This window comes from Megalops cyprinoides, chromosome 1 (assembly GCF_013368585.1).
Source record: "Megalops cyprinoides isolate fMegCyp1 chromosome 1, fMegCyp1.pri, whole genome shotgun sequence".
NCBI lineage: Eukaryota > Metazoa > Chordata > Actinopteri > Elopiformes > Megalopidae > Megalops > Megalops cyprinoides.
Window position 1 is genome coordinate 16,804,832 of NC_050583.1, and position 24,276 is coordinate 16,829,107.

Genomic DNA, 24,276 nt, shown 5'->3' on the forward strand with positions numbered 1-24,276 from the left:
TAGGTTATATTTGAGAATGACTGAATTTGTTTATAGCTTTGTGGTGTTTTGGAGGAAATATGAAAAAAAGAGTTCTAGATTCCTTTAGCCAGCCATGGTGTCAGCTAATCTATCATTAATGTCTCCCAGGGGAACGGCAGAGAGATTGAGGGGGTGGGAGAGTCGTTACTGGTTGCTCTCTGTCTAAATTTATTCCCCTTCCAGTACCTCAGAAGTTAACTCAAAAATTAATTGAACTTGCCCACAAACTGCCAGTGCAAAGCTGCATCCAGTCAGCAGAATACCCGGCTTACAAAATAGGCCGTTTGAGTGTCCCCTTTCTGTGCTGAATGCTGAGTAGGCCCAGGCTTTATCTGGCTGTCCTGGATGTCTAAGTATAGAGAGGAGGAGCTTTGTTCTGCACAAGAATGTATGTGTTTCTGTTACCTTGGGTTTAGGATAAGGCTCTGTGTAAGCTTTGCTTATGGATCTGTCTGCATGACTAAAACACATAATTCCCATTCTCACCGGAATCCTGTATTTACAACATTGTTTTTCATCACTGAATTTTTTACCATTTTAATTTTGTTTTTATTGATGCAGGCAAACAGGTCGTGACACGTCGATATCAACTAGCGTCCTCAAATATGTATTTAATAATGAAATGCATTACTCTGTTGGACTCTTAGTGTGCTGTCCTATAAAACTCCTATTTGTAGCCCTGGTGAGCTGTGAAATTAAACTGAATTGAACCAAAGAAAAAGCAGCAAATCATAAGCAAAGGTGCAACAGTGTCCATATGAAAGACGTGTTCTCCGCAGTCATATTTGACTTTTCCCATGAGGTTTTATGAAAAACTAATTTTGTTCTATTATCTGAATCGCTGGTAGGCTGTTTAAGAAGCAGTCAGTCTTTTATGCGCTGTTTAGGTTGCTGCTTTGAGGAATATGCCCATAAAACCAGGAGTATGAAGCAACTGAAAACAATTGAAACTGAATTCTTTGTTGCTTTGTCTTTCTCTGTGTGTCTCTCTTTCTCCTCTCTCTTTCTCTCTCTCTCTCACACACACACACACACACACACACAGTGGAATGCCTCACACTCTACCGAAACTTACTGATGTTGCTTAGGAAACATGGCAGAAAAGAAACCAGATAGTAATTATATATGAATTCAGTACATGGGTTGAGCTGTATATGCGACTGTTTTGCTTTCAATAATGTGTACAAAGTCAATGGTGAATACAAGAACCATTCCAGCGTGTGTGTGCCTGCGTGTGCGTGTCCGCTGGAATGCTTGCGCGCGTGCGTCAAAATTGTGTATGTGTGAGAGAGGCAGGGTTGTTATAGGTAGTTATCGTGACAAATGTCAATAGAAAGAGTGAGGGTGGCTTTAAATTATATCCGAAATAGCGCCTTGTAGAGCCTTAGCATAACTAAAATTGTCCCTGTTGACGCCAAGCGGACTGATATGTCTTCGGAGGACAGTAGGGGGCTCCTGAACACCTCAATAGCGCAATTTTCCCCGTAATGAGAATTCAGTAAAGAACATGCACTACGTGTGACTAGTAATAGTGTTTTTAATCAACTGGTAATGAAATATTACTGATAACGATAAAATAACTGCGCAATACTCAGATAAAATAATTTGGCTTGCATTGGCAATCGCCAAGTAGACATGGTATTATTACAAGGGAAACAAAGCGGAGGGCAGGATAGTTTATAGATTGCACTTTATGTGTCTTTTTGGCTTGTGTCAATAAATGCCGAACGTGAATACCGTATGTTTGCGACAGGCTTACAATACAGCCAATACAACCGCACCTTCTCAAACTAAACCAGGCTAATAAGATTCGGAGTGGGAGGGCATACGGCACAAGATCAACCAAACAGAAACACACACCAGCCCCTGGAGTAGGGGGAGAGGGAGAAGAGGACCGCGAGCGCGAACGTACGCATGAGCCGCGCTGGAAAGAGGAGGAAGTGTACGGCGCACTGTGTCACAAAAAAACATGGAGTTGGAGTTAACTCACCTTTCCAGTAATTACAGGTATCCGAGAGTGTCATAGGCGAGAAACGCTGAGGAGTGCGCGCGAGCTTGAAGGAATTATCGGAATGTCTGGGGGACATTAGTCATGTGCCTTGGCACCGAGACGGTGCCACTTCAGTGTACGTTTCTGTTGTGTCGCTTCGTGAGGAGGAACTTCAGGCAGGTGGGAGTACTGCTTTTCAGCTGTTACATTTGTTTCGTTTTCAGTATCTCCCCAGTTAAATAATCGACAACCATGGATCATCGGAAGGAGGATAAGGTGAAGAAACAAGCGATCAAAGCCACAAAGCGTAAAGAAAAGAAACACAAATCCGGGAAGCTTTTTAGGAGGAAATCGCTGAAGTCGGTGGGGAATTTTATGAACAGGATTTTGAAAACTTTAGGCACTTTGGCTCACTTCGGTGACATCGACCCAACAGATGCGGAGGACGATGATGGCGGGTTCCGAGACAGTACACCTTGCACGTTAAGTGCCCACTCAGGAAATCTCAAAGAGGAAATCCAGGTTGCTGGTGAGAACACAGTCAAAAAGAGTTTGACACTGTCTTCTCATGGATCTATAAAAGAAAGACTGTCTTGGTGCTATGGGGACAAAACGCCGGGGGTTCAGGGTTTGAAAAATCATGGCAACACCTGTTTTATGAATGCCGTGGTTCAGTGCCTGAGCAATACCGACCTTCTCGCCGAGTATCTCGGTTTGGAACAGTACAAATCGGATTTCAACCAGAGGAGAGTTAATGGGATTGTAAAAAGTGAGGATCTGCCAGCCAGGGGTGAAGTTACAGAACAGTTGGCATCATTGGTGAGGGCGCTGTGGACTCTCGAGTACACGCCCCAACTCTCAGTGGAATTCAAGGTGGGTCAATTGTCACAAGTTAGTGAGGGGAAATTCCTGGAGCTTCTCTTAACAATATGCGTATTCTTCTGTGCAGGCTAATTTTCCCCCTGTAGCCCATAGAAATGCTTGTGTAAAATGTCGAAGCTGCGAAAACATCGCCTGCGTTTATTTCTAAGTATATAGTTTAATACATTTCTTTTGTATAACATTAAATGCGAAGAGCAGCTTATCCATTCAAATCCCAGTAATACACATAAATGAAGAAGTCTGCTTTCGGGATGTGTGGGAATGAGCATGTTTTTCGCCGGCCGTTTAAGAAGTCATTGAAGCAGACATTTGAATTATGTTGCTACGCGGTGCCATTTTTTTTCCCGCTGTGCAACAGGTTTCAGGTTGTGAGACGCAGTATAATTACTATGGGTTTCTGAACAATTACCGAGCTGCATAATAAACGTTTAACGCAGGTGAATTTGTAAAGGTAAGGTTTCGGGGGGAGGAGCCGGATTCGCTCTCAGGTAGAACAGCCTCTGGTTCTTTGAAGGCAAACCTCCTGCGCCGCCACAATTAAGGAATAGGTGTGTTTGTGGTTTCACAATACATCCCTTCCACACGGTCCTGTTGTGGACGTCCTGGGGCCGTAGAAATGGAATATTGCAGACAGGTGCTCTTGCTGTCCACTGCATGTGTCTGTGTTGTAGCCAAACCAACAATGGAGCTGGTCTCACATTACGGATATAAACCTTTTGTATTTCCTATTTTTAAAGCAACGCTAGCTACAGTATGGTAACAATAGCAGAAGGAAACCCGGCAGAGACAGCTTAAGGACTTTATACGAAATATACGTACATACGCGACATCTAATCTAGCTAGCTGTTTGATTAAACGACAGGCAGGCAAAGAAAAGTAGCTCTACCTATTTTTATGTTTTCTATATGGTTTGTAGTGGCATAAATGTGATTTATCACAAAAGGTTTATCATGATTAGCCTGTCTTTGTATCAAAGGTTAAATAAATTTGACGTGATATTTTGTGTCATAATATTGGACGCCGAGCCGAGCTGCATAATTACAAGCAGAGCATGCCAGGTGTTATCTTTTGACGAGCTGACATCTGTCGCGTACAGTACGTGCATTTTCGATGCACGGTGTAAATCGAGGATCTGTCACAGTAACTTAATAGACCTTGTTCAGACCTCACAGTTCCCTGAAAGAAACTCTCACTTCCCATAGAGGTCTGCCTTTCAACTCACCACAACTGCTTAACAGGAAAAAAGATCAAGTTCCAAGGGCTGGAAAAAAGCAGTTTGCATGTGTGTAATGCTCCGGATCAAGGGAACCTACCTGTCGCACATAGTAGACTCCGTAGTCACAGGCAAGATGCTAACCGTGATATTTCAGTTCACGAATTAGAAGAATATTCCCTTGATCCAGTTATGGTGTTTCTAGCTAAATACACACCCAGGCAAAGTATTTGGCCCGCATTTAATGAACCCTGTAGAATCGGATGAGGAGGCATGTCTCTTATTGAATGCTTTCGCTGTTCAATAAGTGGGGTCAGCACAGAGGACAACAGGATGATGTTGATAATTCAGAGGCGCAATTTACCGGACGTAAAGTAACAAACACATGTCTAATTACCGCTTTAATTGATCAGCATGCTTTAGGTGGCAGTCAATAAACCATGGTGCTAGGAGTCTGTGCCACCTAGGTTAATGAGTTACATTTGAATCTGACTCAGAATTAGATACAGCCTTAACAAATATGATGGATTTGCTCCATGTCCCGTCCTTACTTGTACTGAATGGGAACTGGCATTGAAACCAAATGATCATTTAGGATAGTGTGAGCCAAGAATATACATTATTCCTGGCCCAAGTATGTGACCAAGTGGCATACTTAGTCACCAAAAATGTTGTTGATATGCACTTATAATTGGGCATACCAATCACCTAACTGATTGACTGTCCTACACAACTGCAGTTTTGAAAACGTTTTTTTTTTTTTTTTTCCTTTTATAAACAGCTTCCTTTGGAGGGAAATCTACTCACAGGTATTAAATAAATATCCTTGCTTGTGGAATTAAATAGCAGTTTCTTCTATTAGGCACAACACACACCAATATATTAAATTACACTTATTATCCTTTAGCAGACACTCTTATCTAGGGCAACTTACAAAAGTTACAATTTTACATGTTATCCATTTATACAGCTGGATATTTACCAAGGCAACTCTGGTTTAAGTACCCTGCTCAAAGGTACAGCAGCAGTGCCCCCAGCAGGGACTTAAACCAAGAACCTTTCGGTTATGAGCCCTGTTCCTTACCACTACGCTACACCGCCATGTGTGCTGTATTAGGCACAGCACACACCAGGATTTGAAGCTGGGTAATATGCATACTTCATCCTCAAATGGTGGCACATGCTGTCACTCCCCAGTTTCAAAACTTGCATTGTGTATCAGGTGTGCTTATAGAAATATACTTATGTCTTCAATTTTCAAATCTGCCACCAAGTGTGCCAGGGTTAAAGCACCTCTGATGATGCTGAGATATTGACAAAGGTGCTCATGGCTAAATGGCTCATGGCTTCGTGCAGAACATTCTGCTGGCCGCTCAGTACATTCAGGATTCAGAAACTCTCTTGAGTCTCGCAAAAACAATGCTTCCCTGTGTTGAATTTCTCTGTTTTTTTTTTTTACAAGTGAACTGCCCACACTGTCCACCTGCCTCACCCCCGATACTATGGAATTAACTTGTCTGTATTCCTGGGATGCCATGGCTCAGTGCAGTGTACATTCAGGGCGTGCACCCTCCACGGTCCCTTCACCGAATGCTAATAAAGCCGGCGAGTCCTCTTCGGCTACTGGAGTACGTGCAAGAGGAGGTCAGCAGGTGTCTGGCTTGAATGGAGTTTCAGCAGTCAGCTCTGCCTGGGGCTGCATTACGGGGCACAAAGGACCCCCAGAGGGCCAAACAATGCCCGTCCTGTACTCCACGCAACCTTGGTAATCAAAGCCGCGTTTGTGATGCAGAAAACGCTTTGACGAGCCGGGGGCTGTTTGATCGTAAGGGCACGGTGAAATGTAAATTTATCTCCCTAAAGTGTCCTACTCTCATGCGATTAGTTTGCACAGTTCGGGATTTTGTTTATTCGCGTAGCAGGCACTCTTATCCACGGCAGCTTTCTTAAAAGGAAAACGCGCACAGGCATTATCGATTTGCGCTGCTGCGTACTGACGGGATCAGTTCAGGTGAAGTGCCCCCCCCCCCCCCTCGTCTGTGAGTCAAACCTGCAACCTCCGTGTTGCAAGCCCAGATTTGTAACCACTACACCACACTTTGCTTTGCTTAGGTCCGTATCGGCTCTTCTGTCAGCGCATCAAAAGACCCCCATTGATAAGTTATCTGTGTATGCTTCTTTCATAGTTATTTTGCATTGTGGCCATATTACTGGTCAGTTTTTAGATTTGGGGGGGGGGGGGCATTCTGAGATTTTGATTCAGGCGCCTTTTATGATAACAGTGCTTAGACTCCAGTCATCGACAGTCTCAGTAATGCTCATGAAGCATCTCTTCATTAAATCAGAAAGTCATCAGGGCTGCGCGTTGTATGTGGGATGCACTTCATTTGCTGGAGACGGAACGCTACCTGATTGGTTTCGTTTTGTTGTGGAGCGCGTCCTGCCCCCCCCCCCATTTGAGGGCAGGAATTGATGGGAGTGGAGCCGCATTAGAGCGCTTACAGCAGAGAGATCGGGTGCTCTGGAGGGTGCACTCCACCCTGTGCGTAAGCGGGGTATGAGAGCACTCTGGAAACGCAGAACAATCCTTTGCCCTTGGGCTCTCCCATTCATGCCAGACCTAGTGGGGAGGAAAGGCCCGCCACAAACCACTCCATGTACTCTGCGTGCTAGCACAGTTTCTGGATGAAAGGAAGAAGAGAATATGACCACAAAAGCACTATGTATTTGTGTATTGTATTGTATTATGTATTTATATATGTACATTTATTCATTTGGCAGATGCTTTTATCCAAAGTGACTTACAAGTGAGGTAGAGTACAACACAACACAACACTCACACACACACACACACACACATATATATACAAAGAACTGTTGGGAAAAGTGTTTAGATGGATGTAACATGCACATGCTAAGTGCACGTGTACACGTTTGAATCGTGACATTTCGTTCAGTATGAACCATTCAACCCCTGTGTGTCACAGAAGGAGAGACAGCAGCAGCAGCCTATGCTGCGTTGTAGCCCCAGAGGTGCATGCTCTCTCCCTCCATCTAAGTGGGCCCTGAGTCAGGAGGGTCCTCTGTGTGGGGTTAATTATACGCCGACTGATGTTACCCTCCGCTCCTGGACTCCACCTGAAAGGGATCATATCAGCTTTTCAAGAAGCGGCCTCTGTGCGCAAGGGGAGCTTTTGTGCCTCTCGCTTTCTCCCGCCCTCCCCACGGTGCTGCGCGGTTTCTCATGACTATAAAGGAGGTGAAGTGGTGGGCGTGAGAGAGGAGCCCTTTCTTTCCCTGTGTGGAGGGAATGTGCGTCTGACTTTGCCTGATGCAGCCCCCCACCCCCCATACCCGCCCGCCTCATCCCCACACTCCTCCACGCTGCCTGCCCTCATATACAATGCCCGTCGTCACCTCTAAATACTGTTTCTGACTGTTTACCCATCATTACCGGGATCCCTATAATCACGGCTATCATTACGGCAATTGGAATCGCACAGTCAGAACACGGGAAGGTTGAACTTGTTCTGAAATAGACAGAGATCCGCCTTCTCCCTTAGTCAGTTACTGTAAGAGGATTTTAGGACGGAAACGCGGAGGCAGGTTTTTGTCCTTGCGGAGAGGAAGACGGAGAGGGGTTTTTTTTTTTTTTTTTTTTTTTTTTTGAGTCAAAGCAGTTCTGACAGCCCGGAGAGAGCCAGCATGCTCTGTTTGTGTTTGCCAGGCCCTGTTCTCCTTCAAGACTGCACAAACACACAGCGGCGACTGATCCCCGCCACCTGGAGAATGGCAAGCGTTCCCACACCGCTCCCAGGAAGCGCTGCCCTCTGCGTGCCCCGCTGGCTCTCCACCTCGCTTTGATTTCAAGTGCCTCTCGCGTCACTCCTTTCGGTTCGTCTTTGGGATGGGCTTTTTGGCAGTCATTTAGACATGGCAGGTCCTGGGATCTTTTTGCTGAGATCACTAGAATGTCTGTTGATACCTCTGTCACTGCTAGATAGGATGAAGATTGTGTGATTGCCCTCACGTGTGTGTGTGTGTGTGCACGCGTGTGTGTGTGTGTGTGTGTGTGTGTGTGTGTGTGTGTGTGTGTGTGTGTGTGTGTGCGTGTGTGTGCGTGTGCCTGTGCGTGTGTGTGTGCGTGTGTGTGTGCGTGTGCGTGTGCATGTGCGTGTGTGTGCGTGTGTGTGTGCGTGTGTGTGTGTGTATTAGGTCTTCAGTGGGGCTTCAGTGGTGTTATGCTCACACTCGCTGTGTTATGCTCACACTCGCTGGTCTGGGAGTGTTGTTAGACTGTTCTGACACTGTCGCTCATTCAGCTTGAATGGATACACTTCTGTTCTTTTGCGCTGGACGTCACTCTGGGTAAGAGTGTCTGCTAAATTAATGTAATATAATGTGTACATGCACGTGCCTGTGTGTCTGTCTGTGAATTGGATAGCCGAACGGGAGAAATGATCTCACTGGCCGATGCTACAGCGACCGGGTGGTGAGTGTTGCTCGCAGTGAAGTTGAGCAGCACTCCGGGGCTTTTGTAGGATGAAACAATCTCTTTACCAATAAAGACAGTTTTATTCTACAGAAGGCCCCCGAGTGTTGCCGAGCTTTATGGAGAGCTACAGAGTTTGTTTGTTGTTCATGTGCCTCAGTGAGCAGGCGACGTGACCGCAGACTTGTTCCAATCTTGTGGTGGTGGTAATTTCATCGAGGGGGATGTCTCTTACAGCGTGACAGCGCAGTGCAGCAAGGTGATACCGCTGTGTGGGATTTTCTGAACTGAATGAACTGGTCAGGATGCTATGCCTTGGCTGGTACTCCGGCTGTTGTGGTAGTAGTAACCTCTGATAACCTCTTTTTCCTCAGTAATAACCCCACTTTATACAGGTCTTGCTGATATAGCAACGATATGTACTCTGTGATGCCCCAAGCCGTTAGTGTCACCTCAGTAAACAGAAGACGCAGGTCCAGTTCTGCGCGGCCCGCCCATATTTGACTAAAAGCTGAATAATCCGGCGCTCGCAGCATGGGGCCTCATGACTCAGTCAGCAACTTCTCACAGCACCTGAAAAGCCCCTGCTAAAAACACAGGGAGAAAAATAGCTGTGACATGTCTGTGTAAACACAGCAATTTGAGTGTTTCCAGCAAATTTATTCCCCTTGCCACTTACGTCTTAAGAATAACACAGCGGTAAAATGAATCAATCACGTTAAGCTCCGTCGTGGCATTCTGTTCCCGTGGCGCCGAGGCGGTAGTGTCTCACGCTTTATCTTTATAAAGTCATTCTGGGGTAATCTGCATAGATAGAGCCTGTGCGTGGACTCAATCACACATTAAACCCTAAACTGTGAGATTTACTGGGGGGGGAGAAAAAAAGACATTAAAGTTTCAATTACCGGGGCGGGAAACATTTCCCAGACTGTAAACCACCCAATCTCAAGTTTATTATTGTTGCATTTGAAATTTCACATTAATGATGTGTGGCCTGCACATTAGTAGACAAGATTTTACATTTTATCCAGAGCACCTTCATTCCTGAGTAATTTAACTGTTAGTGTTACACTCAGCGTACTTACGACAGACCGAAAAACAGATTTGTGCTAAATGCCCTTTTTCGTTTTTATGAAATGAGAAGTCTACATCATTAACTGTAGAGGATGAGGAAAAGAAAACATATTTGGCCACAGTGAGTTATGCAGACGTGTCCTGCATTCAGAATAGAAGGCAGGAAAGGGCGCACACATCGAGGGCCTGCGTGTGGCCCGTGATCAGCAGTGTCCTTGGATAACCAGAATGTCTACAATTCAGCTGGAATTGATGAGCATCTTCAGTCGTATGAAAATAAAAAAAAATAAATAAAAGGTCTCTTTAAATGATGGCCTGTCTGGTCGTCCTCTTCCCCCACCTGGGCAGGGGAGAAAGAGGAATGAAATGAAGAGGAAAGGAAAGACGGATGGGGTTTGTGCCGCATTCCATCAGCACCTGCTGGGGGTGACGCCAGCAGAGCTGCACCCATGGTTAAATAGTCCCCCCCCCCCCACCCGCCCTTCCCTGGCTCTGCAATAAATCGCCGCTGCTTTCAACCTGTCACCGTGGAATCTGACAAGGTCCATTTTGCATGTCGCGCTGGGCTGGCGTAAATCTGTTTTAAAGAGCTGCTGTCCTCTCTGTGTATGGTGTGTTCTGTGTATATCTCTTGGAGTGTTCATTGTTTACGCTGGAGGGGTCGTGGCCGGAGAAAAGAGGTTAATAGTGGGGTATCAGCTTGTGGGTGGTACTATAGGCGGGGGGAGTTGGGGGGGGTGGTTGTTCCATGGCTCATTGTCCTTGATGTTTAGGAGCTAATTGAAACAGGTTATTACATTCTATTATTCGCAGCATTTTTGGCTAATGTCAGTGGCTTCAGATCTCCTAAATTGATCAGTCAGAGTTGTGGCGGTTTGATTGGATGCCCCACACTGTATCCCTGCCGCTTCTGCTGGTGGGTGGAGGGCCTCTCTCGGAGTCAGGCCAGGTTAGTGGCTGAACTGGGTTCGCTTAGATGACCTCATCCTGGCAGCGGTGCCTCCGGCTTCAGCCGTTATGTCAGAGCAGTGCCAGTATCCTCAGCCATCACCTACCTGGCAGAGGCTAAGTGGATTACGAGATCTTTCTCTCCCTCTCTTTCCATCTCTCTGTGCAACTGCTGATATTTAGGGTGCTGCAAGCAAGGGAGTAATCGGCAATATCAATCTCTACTAAACAATACCACGCTCCATTGCTGAGGGAGAGGCTGTTTGCGCCGAGTGAATGTCTCCGTCGCTGGGGTGTTCTCTCAGCAACAGAACAAGGCGCAGCCTCACCATGGAGACCACTATGGTCCATAGGCAACGTTGCTGGAGTGTAAATAACCATTAGAGAGGGGAGTAAACAGTGCATTTCGTCTCCAGTTGTTTTTCCACAGACAACGTCAGGATTTTGTGCTTGCTATTTTTTAAAAAAATTATTTCTGTGCTGGAACCTAACAGTGATTCCCTTAGTGCTGTGGATGATTAAAGAGAAAGGCGCTGGCCCACTTTCCCTGCCTTAGACCTTTTCAGCCATGCCTCACCTGAACTGCATTGTGGGGAGTAATTAGTCTACATCACACATCTCAAGACATGAGGTTCTTAAAGTAGAGACTGTGTCAGAATGCGCGTAGCATAGTAACCAACTCCAGCTAACAGTACCCTGCTCAGATAGAGCAGTTGCTGAGAATTCAGACAATTATACGATTGCACTCATTTTGTAACAACATATGCTGACAGTACAAGCACATATTATAACTGTGTTGTAACAGGAGCGGAATTCATTGATACTATTGTACAGATGTTTGAGGTAGTTTATTTTTGGAAGGTTGTTCTGTTTTCTTAATTAGATTTTGATGGTCTGGTTTTACATTCTATCATGCACACATTGGCAGCCTTGCTCTGAAATTATACCGATGAATTATACACGAGAACATAGAGAACGATGGAGCTGATAACCATGCAGTTCTGTTAAACTGGGCTAATGTAACCTGACCACAGGGATCAGTTTCTTATCACAGTTAGAGAAGATCAGAAAAGAAGAAAGCTGCCCAACCACATTTGTTTTGGTTTGTTTTGGCATTTGTTTGGCTGCTGGCTTAACTAGTGTCGTGTCAAACTGTTTGCTATCTGTGCGCCACGATGAAAAACGGAGGGAGTTATCTGGGACCTCAGACAGACTGTAACTAAAGGAAGTTGTTTCCCCCCCTGCAGCCACAGTTGATTTTATACTTCAAAGTGGTGGGAACCCTCCCACATTCATGTCAGCTTTTGAAACAAAGTCTGTTTCCGGTCATTGTGGCAAAACGTGATGCTGGTTTGATTAAAATTCAAAGTTGGAATTGCATTTCTTAGTTAGAGTAGCGGGTCCTTATCAATGGGGGGGGGGGGGGGGGGGTGGTAACAAAGTAGGACATTGCCTGAAAAAATCTGAAAACGTACACGTAGCGGAGAACGTTAGCCTTATCCTCTTGATGCCATTGCACAAGGTGATGCCACTGGATCTCTTCCTGCTAGACGCAGAGTAACCTTGGGCACAAAGTCAGAGGCAGGGGGTTCTCTCTGTCAGAACACTTTGTGCTGATGAACGCTGTGTTTACTTTTTACAACTACCGCTTGTCCTTTTGGCGTGTGTGTGTGTGTGTGTGTGTCGTCGGGGGGGGGGGTTGGGGGGGGGGCTGGGATTAGCAATCATAGCCCCCCTTTCCATTCCCCATTGTAATTAAGATAATTAATGAGCTCTGCCAGGTAGGGGGTCTCCCTTGTTTATATTTAGACACTGGCAGCATGATGTGGCAGTTTTAATGAGCCCAGGATGCACGTCTGTTGCCTGTCAGTCACAGAGCCAGGCTGTAGCAGTGAAAGCTGTGCCTGAGCCGAGGGAGGGGGGGGGCGTACGTGGGAGAGGGCGGGGGTGTAAGGAGCCTGGATTCTGTACCTTACAGCTGGAAGAGACGCTGAAATCATAGATCTGTACGATGCTGAATGATATAGCGGACCGCGAACGCGGCAGAACCCTGTCCGCAGGAACGCTCATCGGCGGAGAGAGAGAGAGAGCGAGAGGTCATGAGAGGAATCGATTCAGTAGGGAGGAGCAAGGTGAGGTTTGGCAAGGTGACATCTCAGAGTCTGATGTAGCACCGGGCCGCTCTTCTGGGAGGACTGCTGTTTTCCACCCCTCACCCCCTCACAGGGCTCCCTTTGCCGGCCGTCGCTGGTGTGACTCTTGTTAAAGGTCACAACACCCGGCCTGACCTGAGGTCCTTTTCATTATCACCCGGCACCGCGGGAATCTGTCTCAAAGCTCATTAGCAGATGGGCAGCGTCATTCCCCAGTCAGCAGAGGACGGGGTGCCTCCGCTTCGAGAGGCAGCTGGAAAGGTTGAGGTTTATGCCTTTTTTTTCCCACCTTGTACAAACTAGCGCAGAGCCATTTTGCTAAGGATGTCATTTCCGCAGTCCAAAAAATGGATTGAACCTTAGTACTGTGGATGATTAAAGAGAAAGGGGGCTGGCCCACTTTCTCTGCCTTTGTCTTTATCCGCTCGGCAAGACAGCCCCAGCAAGAGCTCTGTTTATCCCGTACACATTGATGCAATGTCCACAGCACATCTGCAACAGCGTGGGTATTTTACCAGCAGTGGAAGGATTCATCCTGTTCGCGGTGCCTGCCTTGTGCGGTAACCACACGCTATTTAATCCGGCACTATGCTTCAGCTGATTCTTCCTGTCACGCTTTTCTTTAGATCTGTGTTACCATTTTGGTTCCGGCCCATATCTGAAAGAATCCGGCTGTCAAGAAACGGCAAGAACACAGTAGAAACCTGGGCTGCTGTCAAGCAGCACGCAACTGTACATCTTACTGTAATTCTGAATGAGCAGCGGTGAATTTCTTTTCTACCCTAATGCAGCATACCATTTATTTATCAAACAAATTGAGTGTGCTGGCAAAAGTGAACGAGGAAGAGTCGAAAGCGAATAAGGACAGGACGTCTCCTTTCAATGTTATACACATCTCTGCCATTGCAGTAGTGCATTATCTGATTAAAAATGACTGGAGAATGAGAACCGTGTCCAGTTATAGCTCTGCCGGTGGTGAGTCCTGGCCATGTTTATTTGCCTTGTACCTGACTTTATTGAATCTAAATGTAATTACAGCAGTGCAGGATCCATCCAAACACGTTGGGGACTGGAGTGTGTGTTTGTATTAACTGACACCCAAGATTAAACAGTATGCAATGCTGAACTGTAATATGTAAGATTAATTCTGAATGAATTCTGAATCTGATCTGTTTAATGAGCTCAAGGGCCTGCAAATGTGTAGCATCCAACAGCAGCCTAGAATGAACCGGAAACTGTTCCTCCAAGCCAACTGTAGGATGTTTTACCAGTTGTCTGTTCATTGTAAAACCACAACGCCCTTGCTAATACGGCCAGCGAACCAAGCTAACTACTGTACAATCGGGTAGTCGTTTTGATGATAGGAAGGTTAACATGCATGGCCCTGTGGTGTATTTCTCCTTCTTTAAATTGTGTTTCAGACAGCTGATCCCATCTGCATTTCTGTTGGGCTGTAACAGCTGAGTGATGCTCCACATGCACGGCTCCTACGCTACCACCTGAGCTGGCTTAGGAACCAGCTGGGAAAACTGATTGAAATCTGACATTGAACTGTCTCCCTCTCTTTACGCTTAAATAAAGCCTGGCTTTGCATAATGCGAGCGTTAAAGTAAAGAGAGTCCAATTCGGTGCGGAGGATATTGGGAGAGGATGTGCGGAGCAGAAGGAACAGGAGGGTGAAATTGCTGGTGGTCGGCTGGTTCGGAGCGTGCCTTTTGAGAGTCCTCCTGGTCAGTCTGTATCAGTTTCTGTATTTTGGGGGGGCGGGTTGGAATGTTTGCTGCTTTGATTACCTTCAAATAACCCTTCCTCAGAGCTGAGACAAAGGAAGATGACACAAGAAGCTGAGACAAGTGTGAAGTACATTGACAGCAATATTTGCTGTAAACCTCTGATTTGTTGGACATTGTGAGTGTGTGGAGTGTAATGAACATACGCCTGCTGTCTGCTTTCCTTTTGGATTCTCTGCTGGCTACAGGTGTCCTCATTTCCGTTTATTCCATATAGTTCAGATTGCGCTCATTTTTTCATACTGTCACAGGCAGGCAAGTCACTAAGCGAATGTGCTCACTCTGCTTTATTGCACATAAGCTACACATTCCAAATTCTTCTCTGTGAATATCTTAAGCAGGAATTATGTGGGATAAGTCTGACTTATTAACTAAAGCATTGTTGCCAAGTAAGCCTTCCTTTAATGGTTTCGTGGTTTTTGTGTGTCTGCCAACTTCGTAAGAAGCCGCTGCACAACGTGTTTGGACTCGTTAGGTCAATTGAAGACTGTCATTGCAGACTCCTTTGACTGGTAGCACACGATGGGTTGGCATTGACTGTTCATCCTTTCTGTTGCCTCTCTCCTCAGAGTATTGTTTCCAAGTATGGCTCCCAGTTCCGAGGGAATTCGCAGCACGACGCCCTGGAGTTCCTGCTTTGGCTTCTGGACCGAGTGCACGAGGACGTCAACTCCGCCCCCAGCAACAACCATAGCAAGACCAAAGCTGCCGGAAAGGTAGGCGGTGCAGTTGGCGTACCTGAAAAGATTCCCGGGCGCCTGGGCACACTGACAGCGCTGCCTCTGCTGTCAGCTGCCCGACTCCGCCATCGTCAGAGAAATGGAAAGCGTTCAGGAGCGTTGAGTCAGTCGTCCATCGTGCAGATAATGCGCGCAGATGTGCAGCAGTCACCCACAGCTGTATGAAAAGTGATCGTTATTGCCAGGCATGACGTGCCAGCCCTCCTCTCACCCAGTGTGTGGAGCTGTGTGTGGGGTGGGCACGCACATTCTGCCAGCATTCCTGGCAAGTGGCACAAACGCACGGCATTTGGAGAGCGGCTGGCTCCATGGTTTGTGGGTAGGGAGCTGGGCTTGTAACCGGAAAGGTTGTGGGTTCAATTCCCTGGTGGGGCACTACCGTGGTGCCCTTATGGAAGGTGCTCAGCCCGGAAGCTTCAGTTTCAATCCTGCTGCATAAACGGATGAAATATAGGAATCTAAGCCTAATTTACGGCACCCTGCACACAGGCATCTGCAAGGCAAACATATACTGTAATGTAATGCCGTGTGATTACTGGGGCCGTGTTGGTGTCTACTGTCTGTGCGTTCAGACTCATAGACAGTAGACAGCGCTCTGTATGGGTTGTCGAAGAGATGGCCGGATCCTTCAGCTGTGCTTCGGCTTTTTAAGGGTGCAGAACCTGTGGAGCATTGCCCAATGATGACCAAACCAGTAATGCTCAGAAGCAGAAGCATTGAGAAGAACATAGTTTCACACTTTTCATTTTGTGGAAAAAAAAAAAAAGAAGAAATAGAATTTGGATTAAACGGGAGCCAGAAGAGAACAATTGAGCTGGGTGAAGTATTCCCCAGGTATAAGTGTTGCAGGAGCTTGAGTCATCTCGTCTGGGGCCCCATGCTGTAACGGTACGCATGAGCACATGCATGCATCATGCCTTTTATTCTGTATTATCATAGAGGGGGGGCTTTTCAGTCGTGATAGACCCTGCAGAGAGAAGCACCGCCTTTCTCAGGCAGCTCTCTGTGACTAGCGTGCCAGCATTAGGAAGTGAAATCAATTACACCCCATTTAAGTAGCAGATGAGGGAGCTGTCGTGCGCCGGGCGTTTTCGCCGTGTCGTTTAATTCTATTGTCTGCCTCGCGTTGCCGCTGAATCTTGTGTCTTGCGTCAAGCTCGTATTGTGTTTCCATTCTGTGTCACAAAGTTGCACGCAAGACAAACCGTTGCTGTCTCCGACCTTGGATTGCAATTGCTACAAAACGTTACACAATGTTTATTGCATGGATTTAGGCCTAATACCTTGTCCCTGAGCACACCTAGCCTCCTTGTGAAGAAATGGTTTTCAAAAGACATGAAAAGAAGCCAGTTTCTATGAGTGGTACAACCGCACATCCCTATTCCAGACACTTTCTAATGTCTTTCTACCAGGGTTATGTGCTTCAATGTACCAGACTGTGTCAAGACTGTTTACAATGCAGAGTTAATGAGGAGTCACCGTTTGCTTAATAAGTGGCGCTCCCCTGTATTCTGTTTGCCCACAATGCCTGAATAGAACGGAGGCCTTGCCTCTGACCTCAGCCTTGTCAGGCTTCACAAGGCCCCTCTGGGCCTGTGACCCAGTAAGTGCTTGTCACAAGTCCACCAGTCACAGAATCAGCCTTGGTGTTTGGACGGTGGTGGAGGACATTGGGTCTTGGCCAATCATGATGGAACAAAGGGCCAATAGTGATGGGGCTGATGTTCTCAATAGACCGTCTTCAGAGAGACTTGCTTAACTCACCACACTTGTTCTACTCCCTTTGGCACATTCATTTATATGGATTTACTTGTGGAATCATGGACCTTTTGTGCATTTTTTCGAATGGGACACCTCACATGGCTATGTTCTAGGAAGCCATGTGAGAGGTCGCTGAGCAAGGCATGTGTGAAATTCTCTTGGTCGTACCAGTCTTATGCTAACCGTGAGGAAACCAGTCAGGGGCAGTGAGTTATAACAATACAGCTCACAGCCGTGCGAACAGCAGGGCAATGGGTGTGTTCAGCAGCTGTGTTAGAGGAAACAAGGCACAAATGAAATACATCAGTATCAGTATGTGGAGATACCCGCTGACGCTAACCACGTCAAACCCTGAGTCTATCAACACAAAGATAAACGCCTGACATCTGCTAGCTGTTTTATCTCATATCTCCGGGCAAGACAGGGAGACACTGTGCTTCATAACTGGTGGGTTGCGACTTTGAACTCTGTGTGTCACTGTCCTTATTATTAGAAAATTAAACTGCTTATTAAAAGCATTTCCTGATGCTTATAATAACCTTCTTGTTGGCTATGCTAATAAGGAAAGCCTTTATGACACGTAAATAGCTCTAAATCTCTCAGCCTCATTAGCTTTAGTGAGTCATGTAACTTAAAGCCGCTCTGTGGCAGCCGCTTTGGGTGGAGAAATGTCTTGCATTGCATTGTAAGTTTTATTTCGGGTGTTAGCCTTGTTTTTTTTTTTTTTTTGTGCGATTAAATTGATTTGATGGAATTGTTTCAGTCATGCCTCGGTTCTCCTGTAGCATTCAGAGCTCAAGGTGAATCATGGTCACTGGATGAAAGAGAGAGCCACTGCTGTAGACTATGTCTGCCATATACAGCATGGCAGTATTAGCAATGGTTTGGGAACCTGGGTTGCTGCCCAGATGTTACCAGTTTGAAGCCGGGATGGGACACTGCAGTTATTATGTTGAGCAAGGTTCACAAGCTTAACCGGTATTCCATAAGAAACATCCGATTGATAATGTGTATTATGTGTTACACAAGACTATGCTACATTCATCACCCTGAGCAAATGACATGAATAATAATATCACACGCATTGGGACACTTGAAGAGGAAATGAAATACCACCTCTTTTCCCAGCTTTATTGTCTAAGGTGATGAATTTCATTATGAGGTTTACATTGAGATTATAGGGCATATATGCATAGGCAGCGTACACTCTGTACACTCTGCTTCCAACTCATTAAGAAATATTAAAGTCAATGATTCCTAGTGTTTGACGAATTGCCAATCCATTGATTGACAATGGCAGCCACGATGATGCTTCCTCTGTCAGTTCAAAGTGCCATTTGATGAAGCTTTTAATTGTTTACATGAAATGCTCTGGCTTCGTCTAACGGCAAAGAATGATTGTTGTTATAGCTTATTATGGCTTACTATGGCTGAGATTTACACCAGGCTGGATTCAGATATATCTCAACATGGCTTGAGGTGAACCTCAATGCACCGGTCACTCTTGGCTTTACTTTCTGATATGATACTGCCAAGCAGACTTTTTCTTGTGACCCAGGGGAAAGACAAATCAAGATGTTTTAGTCTCTACATGCTTTCCATAAATAAACAATGCAGCAAAGAAAGGGCTTTGCTTCCTGTTTTATTGTTATCTAGAGAATCATTTCACCAAGAAAAATGGGCAGTAGAAGTTACTTGCTTCGGGAAGAGGAGGAGTTCACAGCCCTGGGCTTTCTCAGGCATGGCAGTACAAAGCCCTGTGATGCATGCACACAAAACAAACCTATGTCTGTAAGCAATGCTCTGGCTTGCATCATTGACACCAAAGTGAGGGGCAACTGACATGCGACGTGGCTGGAATGGGTTCAAGAACAGACACACCCCGTGAAAGAAAGTTCATGTTGTTTTTTTCTGTGTATTTCCCTTTTAATGCAACCCTGTTTCAAAATTGTACTTTAGGCTCATGTCACTACAACAATCTCTGCACTCATGCAGGATGCCGAGGCGAGACGAATGCAATCCTCCGATACACTCACACAGCTCAAAAGTACATTTTTTGCACTACAAGTCATGCAGTGCACTGCAGCGAAGTGGGTGCCAGTTATAGGATAGGTGTTACTACACTGACGTCATCCAACCAACCCGCAGGTGTCTGACGAATTGCATCCTGGAAACCCTGGATGACCTACCCACCGCTGCCCCCCAATGGAAAGAGCAATTTGTTCTGCCACTTTTTGGTCATTGACAGCAGATGACACAGCTGGTTTTGAGCCCAGACTGTGGGACTCCGCCTGCACTTAAGACAACCACTTCACTGACTGGGCCCCTCGGGAGCCGAAAGTTCACCTTGAGTGGCCCTGACCTGACATGGTATCGCCACCTACACCTGAGTGTGCCGCTGAGAAGGAGGCACAAACAGAGCGATCAAGCGGGGGACTTTGCTTAGGTCATCATCTCTCCCAAACCAGCCAATGGGAAGACAGATAGTATGAATGTGAGGGCAGAGAGAGAGAAAGGACAGGGAGATGCTCCTGTAACTAGATCTGCAGGGATAGGACACCATGACGCTTGCTGATCTGTCAGAAACCTGAGGAGACTGGCCTCTCTCAAACTCCTTTCACAGACAATACCATTCTTCATCAAAGCAATACTGTCTGTGGCACCTGCCGGTGAATTGATAGCTTCCCCCTCAACTCAATTACGACCCCCACAAATGGGATAGGGGATATCAAAGAGCACAGATTTTTTTGGTCAAAACATGAAGGGCCAATTTCTGTTACAAAAACACGTTTCTCAGACACCATTTAAAAGCATGTATTTGTGCATCCATCAAAAGGCACAACATCATCAAAGTAGATCAGTGGTGAAAAGTCTGTAATTTAGACTCTGAAAGAAGAAACACTGGTCTTTAAATATTACTGGGGATTACATGAAGGAATGTAGACACAACATAATGTTTTATGTATGTCAACTGCTACTGAAAGCCCCCCAAGTGAGGAAATTTTGGTGCCCCCCAGCCCCCCCCCCCCCCCTCCCCCAGCAAATGAACTTGTGATTCCTGCCTTCTCAGGACAAAAGCATGTCTCTGCCACGCCGAAATGTGAACCATCATTTTGTAAAGCAACAATTATGGCAGATTTACTGCAGGAACATTTCATAATTTGCATGCTGAGGCTTCAGGCTGTACTTTCTATCACCTGCGTGTGGCAGTGAATACTGAGCATGACCTTAAAGAGGCGGCTCTTGAAAGTCGGAGATCAGTGTGTGTTCCGCTTTACTGTTGGTGCTCCTCGCAGTGCGGCGAGATCACAGTAACAGCGTAAATAATGAATGCACAGTACCAGAGCATGCCCATTGGGAGGTGACCTCTGAGCTCCAGGCTCAGAGTGAACCAAGCGGATGCTACGCTAAGTGACTGCGCTGATGCCGACGCCACGCTAAAGGCCAGATGAACGGGTGCTTCAGGTTAGCATTAACGTGAGGTGCAGCACTCTTTAGCCGTGTAGCTGGTTCCTCCCAGCGCTACAGCACGCGTGTGGCTTGAGACCAGTGGGTTCGCTGCAGCCGCGAGGCCATGTGAGGTCAGACCATCAGCCATACAGCAGATACCAGCTGGCTGGTTGTTTCCCTCAGAGGCAGGCACTGCATGTGCTATAGCTGTGCTATAGGAAGGCATGCCACTCTCACACGTTTTGCCTCTGATTCACTCTGCCGTGTAGTACCTGTGGACCGGAGCTGATAGGGGCTGGAGTGAACACCCGCACCCACTCAGGTCCACACTCAAATTCAAATGGTGCTTTGCTGACAGTGGCTTCACCATATGTAGTGCTGCCAAAGCCTATTTAAGAATGTGACATATGTAATACAGTGTTACACACAGTGTGCAGTATTAGTATAGTATCGCTGACAACAGTGATGCTAGTGACAAATTTGCATAAACATCTCAGTCAGTAATATGGTGTTAGAAATGTATCTTTTGCTCAGTATTTAATGTGTGTCTGTTTGATTTAATTTTTTTTTTACCTCAGCTGTATATGTTAAATTGTCTATTGTTTGTAAAGTACTTTGAGGACCTTGAAAGGTGCTATTAAAATGTTATCTATTTATTTTTTTATTATTATACATAAGTGCAAGTACCTGTTACTGAATGTTGAGCAGAGACAGTGCACTGCAGCTTTCGCCATTACTTGGTTACCCTGTCATTTATGTATCCTTTTATTAGCCGTGATGCTGTTGGTGTTGAGGGAATGAGAAAAGAAGGAAATGTCCAGTGTCCAGATTGCCATCAGAGTTTACAGTTCATCACTGCATTCCCATTTCATGTAATGGCTGTCATACATCAAGCAAACAAGTGCAATTTCAATGGGCTGCTAGTTTGTCAGGACAAATGAGCATGTTTGTATCATTCATGGCAGACAAGGATGCCAGTCTATGCGCTTCTTGCGTTACGTTTCATAAATTTGTATCGGCGCACTTAATATAGATTACTACTGACTGTATGTTCATGTGGCGCGTTTAGTTAGCTAGATAGTTTTGCAATGTTTAATATTTCAACGCAGCTGATGGTTTCATTTGCCTCAGTAAATCTGAATCATTAACATGCACGGTCAAAGTACAGCTAGAGATCCTTGACTAGAGTGCAATCTGTAACTAATGGCTGCGAGTAGCTAGCAGCTGTTCCTGCAGGATCTGTCCTTTTGAGCAGGGTTGAAGATCGTGCACAGCACTACGCATGAATCTTGTATTCTCAATCCAGAATTCCTCCCCGAGGGCTCTGGCATGATGTCAGAGGAGTGCAGAACGCTACCCACTGTTGGCTAGTACACTTTTACATTCAGCCTTCAAATTTGAAGTGGACCAAAGTGGATCGTTCAGCTTTCTGTTTGCCAGAACGGAAGGCTCTTAAGAGCATCTCCTGCGATATTCTAGTGTCCTGACCTTTACAGCGGGAATGTAAATGAGTGTGTGGTCCCCCTGGATTGTGTTTGTCCACGGAAAATAAAATGGAGGAAAATGGAGTTTTTAGCGGGGGGGGGTGAAATGCTGAATGTAAGTGTGATCTGAGAAGACCCGTCATCAGCAATTACTGGCATTGTGGGGAAAGTGTCTTAAAATGTTTCCTTACACACATAGTTTACGGCTCAGAGCGATTGGGTGTGATGTGAGAAAACTCAAGCTCCTATATTCTCGGCGAAGTTCTGTTCGTGAATGTTAAGGGTGAGTCTTTATGTTTCACTTAGAAGATCTCATTATGTTGAAGGGTTCCTTGCATGAATAATTTCTGTCCCACCTCATGCTGTTATTTTTGGCTGGTGAATGCTGTCATTCCTGAATGGATCCAGCTGGACTCTAAGAATCTCCCCTCCACTTGCAGACAACGGGAAGTCTGGGTGCAGGAACGCAGCTGGGCTTGTATTATGTATGCATTATTCCATTTTAAACACTGATAATGGCTGGCCTTTTCACCCAGAGTGTTGAGGGGGAAAAAAGCCCTCAGAGTAAACTGCTTAGACTTGGTAATTCAGTCTTTAGATGCTGATGCAGGTCCTTTGCTGACAGCAACAGGAATTCTGCCTTTGATACCCTAATCTGTGAAGTGCTAATCTGTAAATGATTGGTGGTAAAAAGTGTATTCATATATGTATGCTTTTTCTTTTTTTAACAAAAAAAAAAAGAGATTCCCTCTGACTGATAGGTTTCCGTGATGGGATCTGATAAGGACCTTCAGTCTGTCATTATTGACTCACTGAAGTTCTTCGGTTTCACTGAAGGTGCTGAACTCTGATCTTCCACACTGCATTCTGTGTGACGGGATGTGCGGAAATGTAGATGGACTAATTATGAGGTATATTATGATTGGCGTGGTAAGTGGGGCTTATTTAAGTGCTACTAGAGTGCTGGGTTTGATAACAAATAGAAAAGGGACTGAAAACCAATGATGCTGCAGAGAGAGTGGGGGGGGGGGGGGGTCATTCTTCCTTTCCTTCTTTCTTTGTCTCCCTCCTTTCCCCACAGACCTCCCTCAGTGTTCTCACCTGCCATAAGCCTTACAGGTCTGGGGTCAGTAAAGCTGTCTGAGTCTCAGGCGGAGAGCAGCGGGCTGGCGTGCCTAGAGCTGGGCTGTAGTTACAAGCGCTTTGCTTCCGCTCCGCCGAAAGGCACTCGCAGGTTACATCAAAGACCTGCCCTTGCCAGACCCCTGAACACTCGCCACAATCCGATTAGAACCCCGGTGACATTTCTTGGATGTTTCAAATTCCGCGTGGCGGGGCGTTTGGACCGAGAGGAGGAGAAAGGAAAATTTGTGGGTTGACTTCTCTTTCTTTTTATTGACTGAAAGAAAGGAAGAAGAAAATGTTGTGTAAAATAAAATGACAGAGGGGGGTGAAGAAAGGGGCTCTTGTTCGTGATCTCGATTCGGAGCGAGAGCCACTATTGAGGCACATCTCTGTTTGGCCAGCCACTCTGGAGCTGGGGAAGGGACCGTTCTGTCCTGCGTATTGTTGTACTTTTTATTTTTATCAGTGTGAAAACATGTGGCTTGATAACAGAGAGCCTGGGACCGCAGGAATAATCCTGGAGCTCGTACCTCCTAATAGGATTTACACAGCAAAGAAACTTTCAAATCTCTGCTTTATGAAATATTTCTTAACATGGATCTCTTTTTTTTCAAAGTCTACTTCATGCATTATTCAAGCTGATCCGTTTAAGTGTCTCCTTAAAGCCTCCCTCCCAACGTGAGTCTATTTACAAGGTATTGGGAAATAAATGTTTGAGTAGACTGATTCGCAATACTGTCCCTTTTTTGAGTCATCTCTGTCTGTTTTTAAGGGCAAAGAGAGGTCTGATTATAGTGATTTGTACAGCACATTGTAAGAAACACTGTCATTGATACTGCCCTTTTAGAGCTGTGTAAATCATCTGCTTTTTCTTGGATAATTGCCTTCATTTCACCTCCTCTTCTGGACTGCTTATCAGCACCTAGTAACTTACAGAATATGTCAATGCTCTTGTGTGCTTAAAAATGTAACCATTTTTCCCGTATTTTGCAAGTCTGATGCGAGGCTTTGCTTTGCAAATTGCCAGCCAGTCTGTCCCCGACCTTCACTCTGGACATTTGTGCAGGACTCTGGACCAGACGCAGTCAAAGGACTGGACCGCGTCATTTGCACATGCGCACATACCTGCCTTTAACCCGGAGTCCCCGCATGT

General features: G+C 45.9%; 1 protein-coding gene across 2 annotated transcripts in view; it reads left to right on the forward strand.

The window, feature by feature from the left end:
- Positions 1-1,918: 1,918 nt before the first annotated feature.
- usp43a (ubiquitin specific peptidase 43a) overlaps positions 1,919-24,276 on the forward strand; it is a 109,174-nt gene continuing 86,816 nt past the window's right edge. For both annotated transcript variants that reach the window (XM_036545619.1, XM_036545627.1), the window contains exons 1-2: positions 1,919-2,884; positions 15,133-15,279. In XM_036545619.1, coding sequence (XP_036401512.1) covers positions 2,264-2,884; positions 15,133-15,279 — 768 coding nt within the window. In that variant the 5' untranslated portion in view covers positions 1,919-2,263. The remainder of the gene's footprint in view (positions 2,885-15,132; positions 15,280-24,276) is intronic.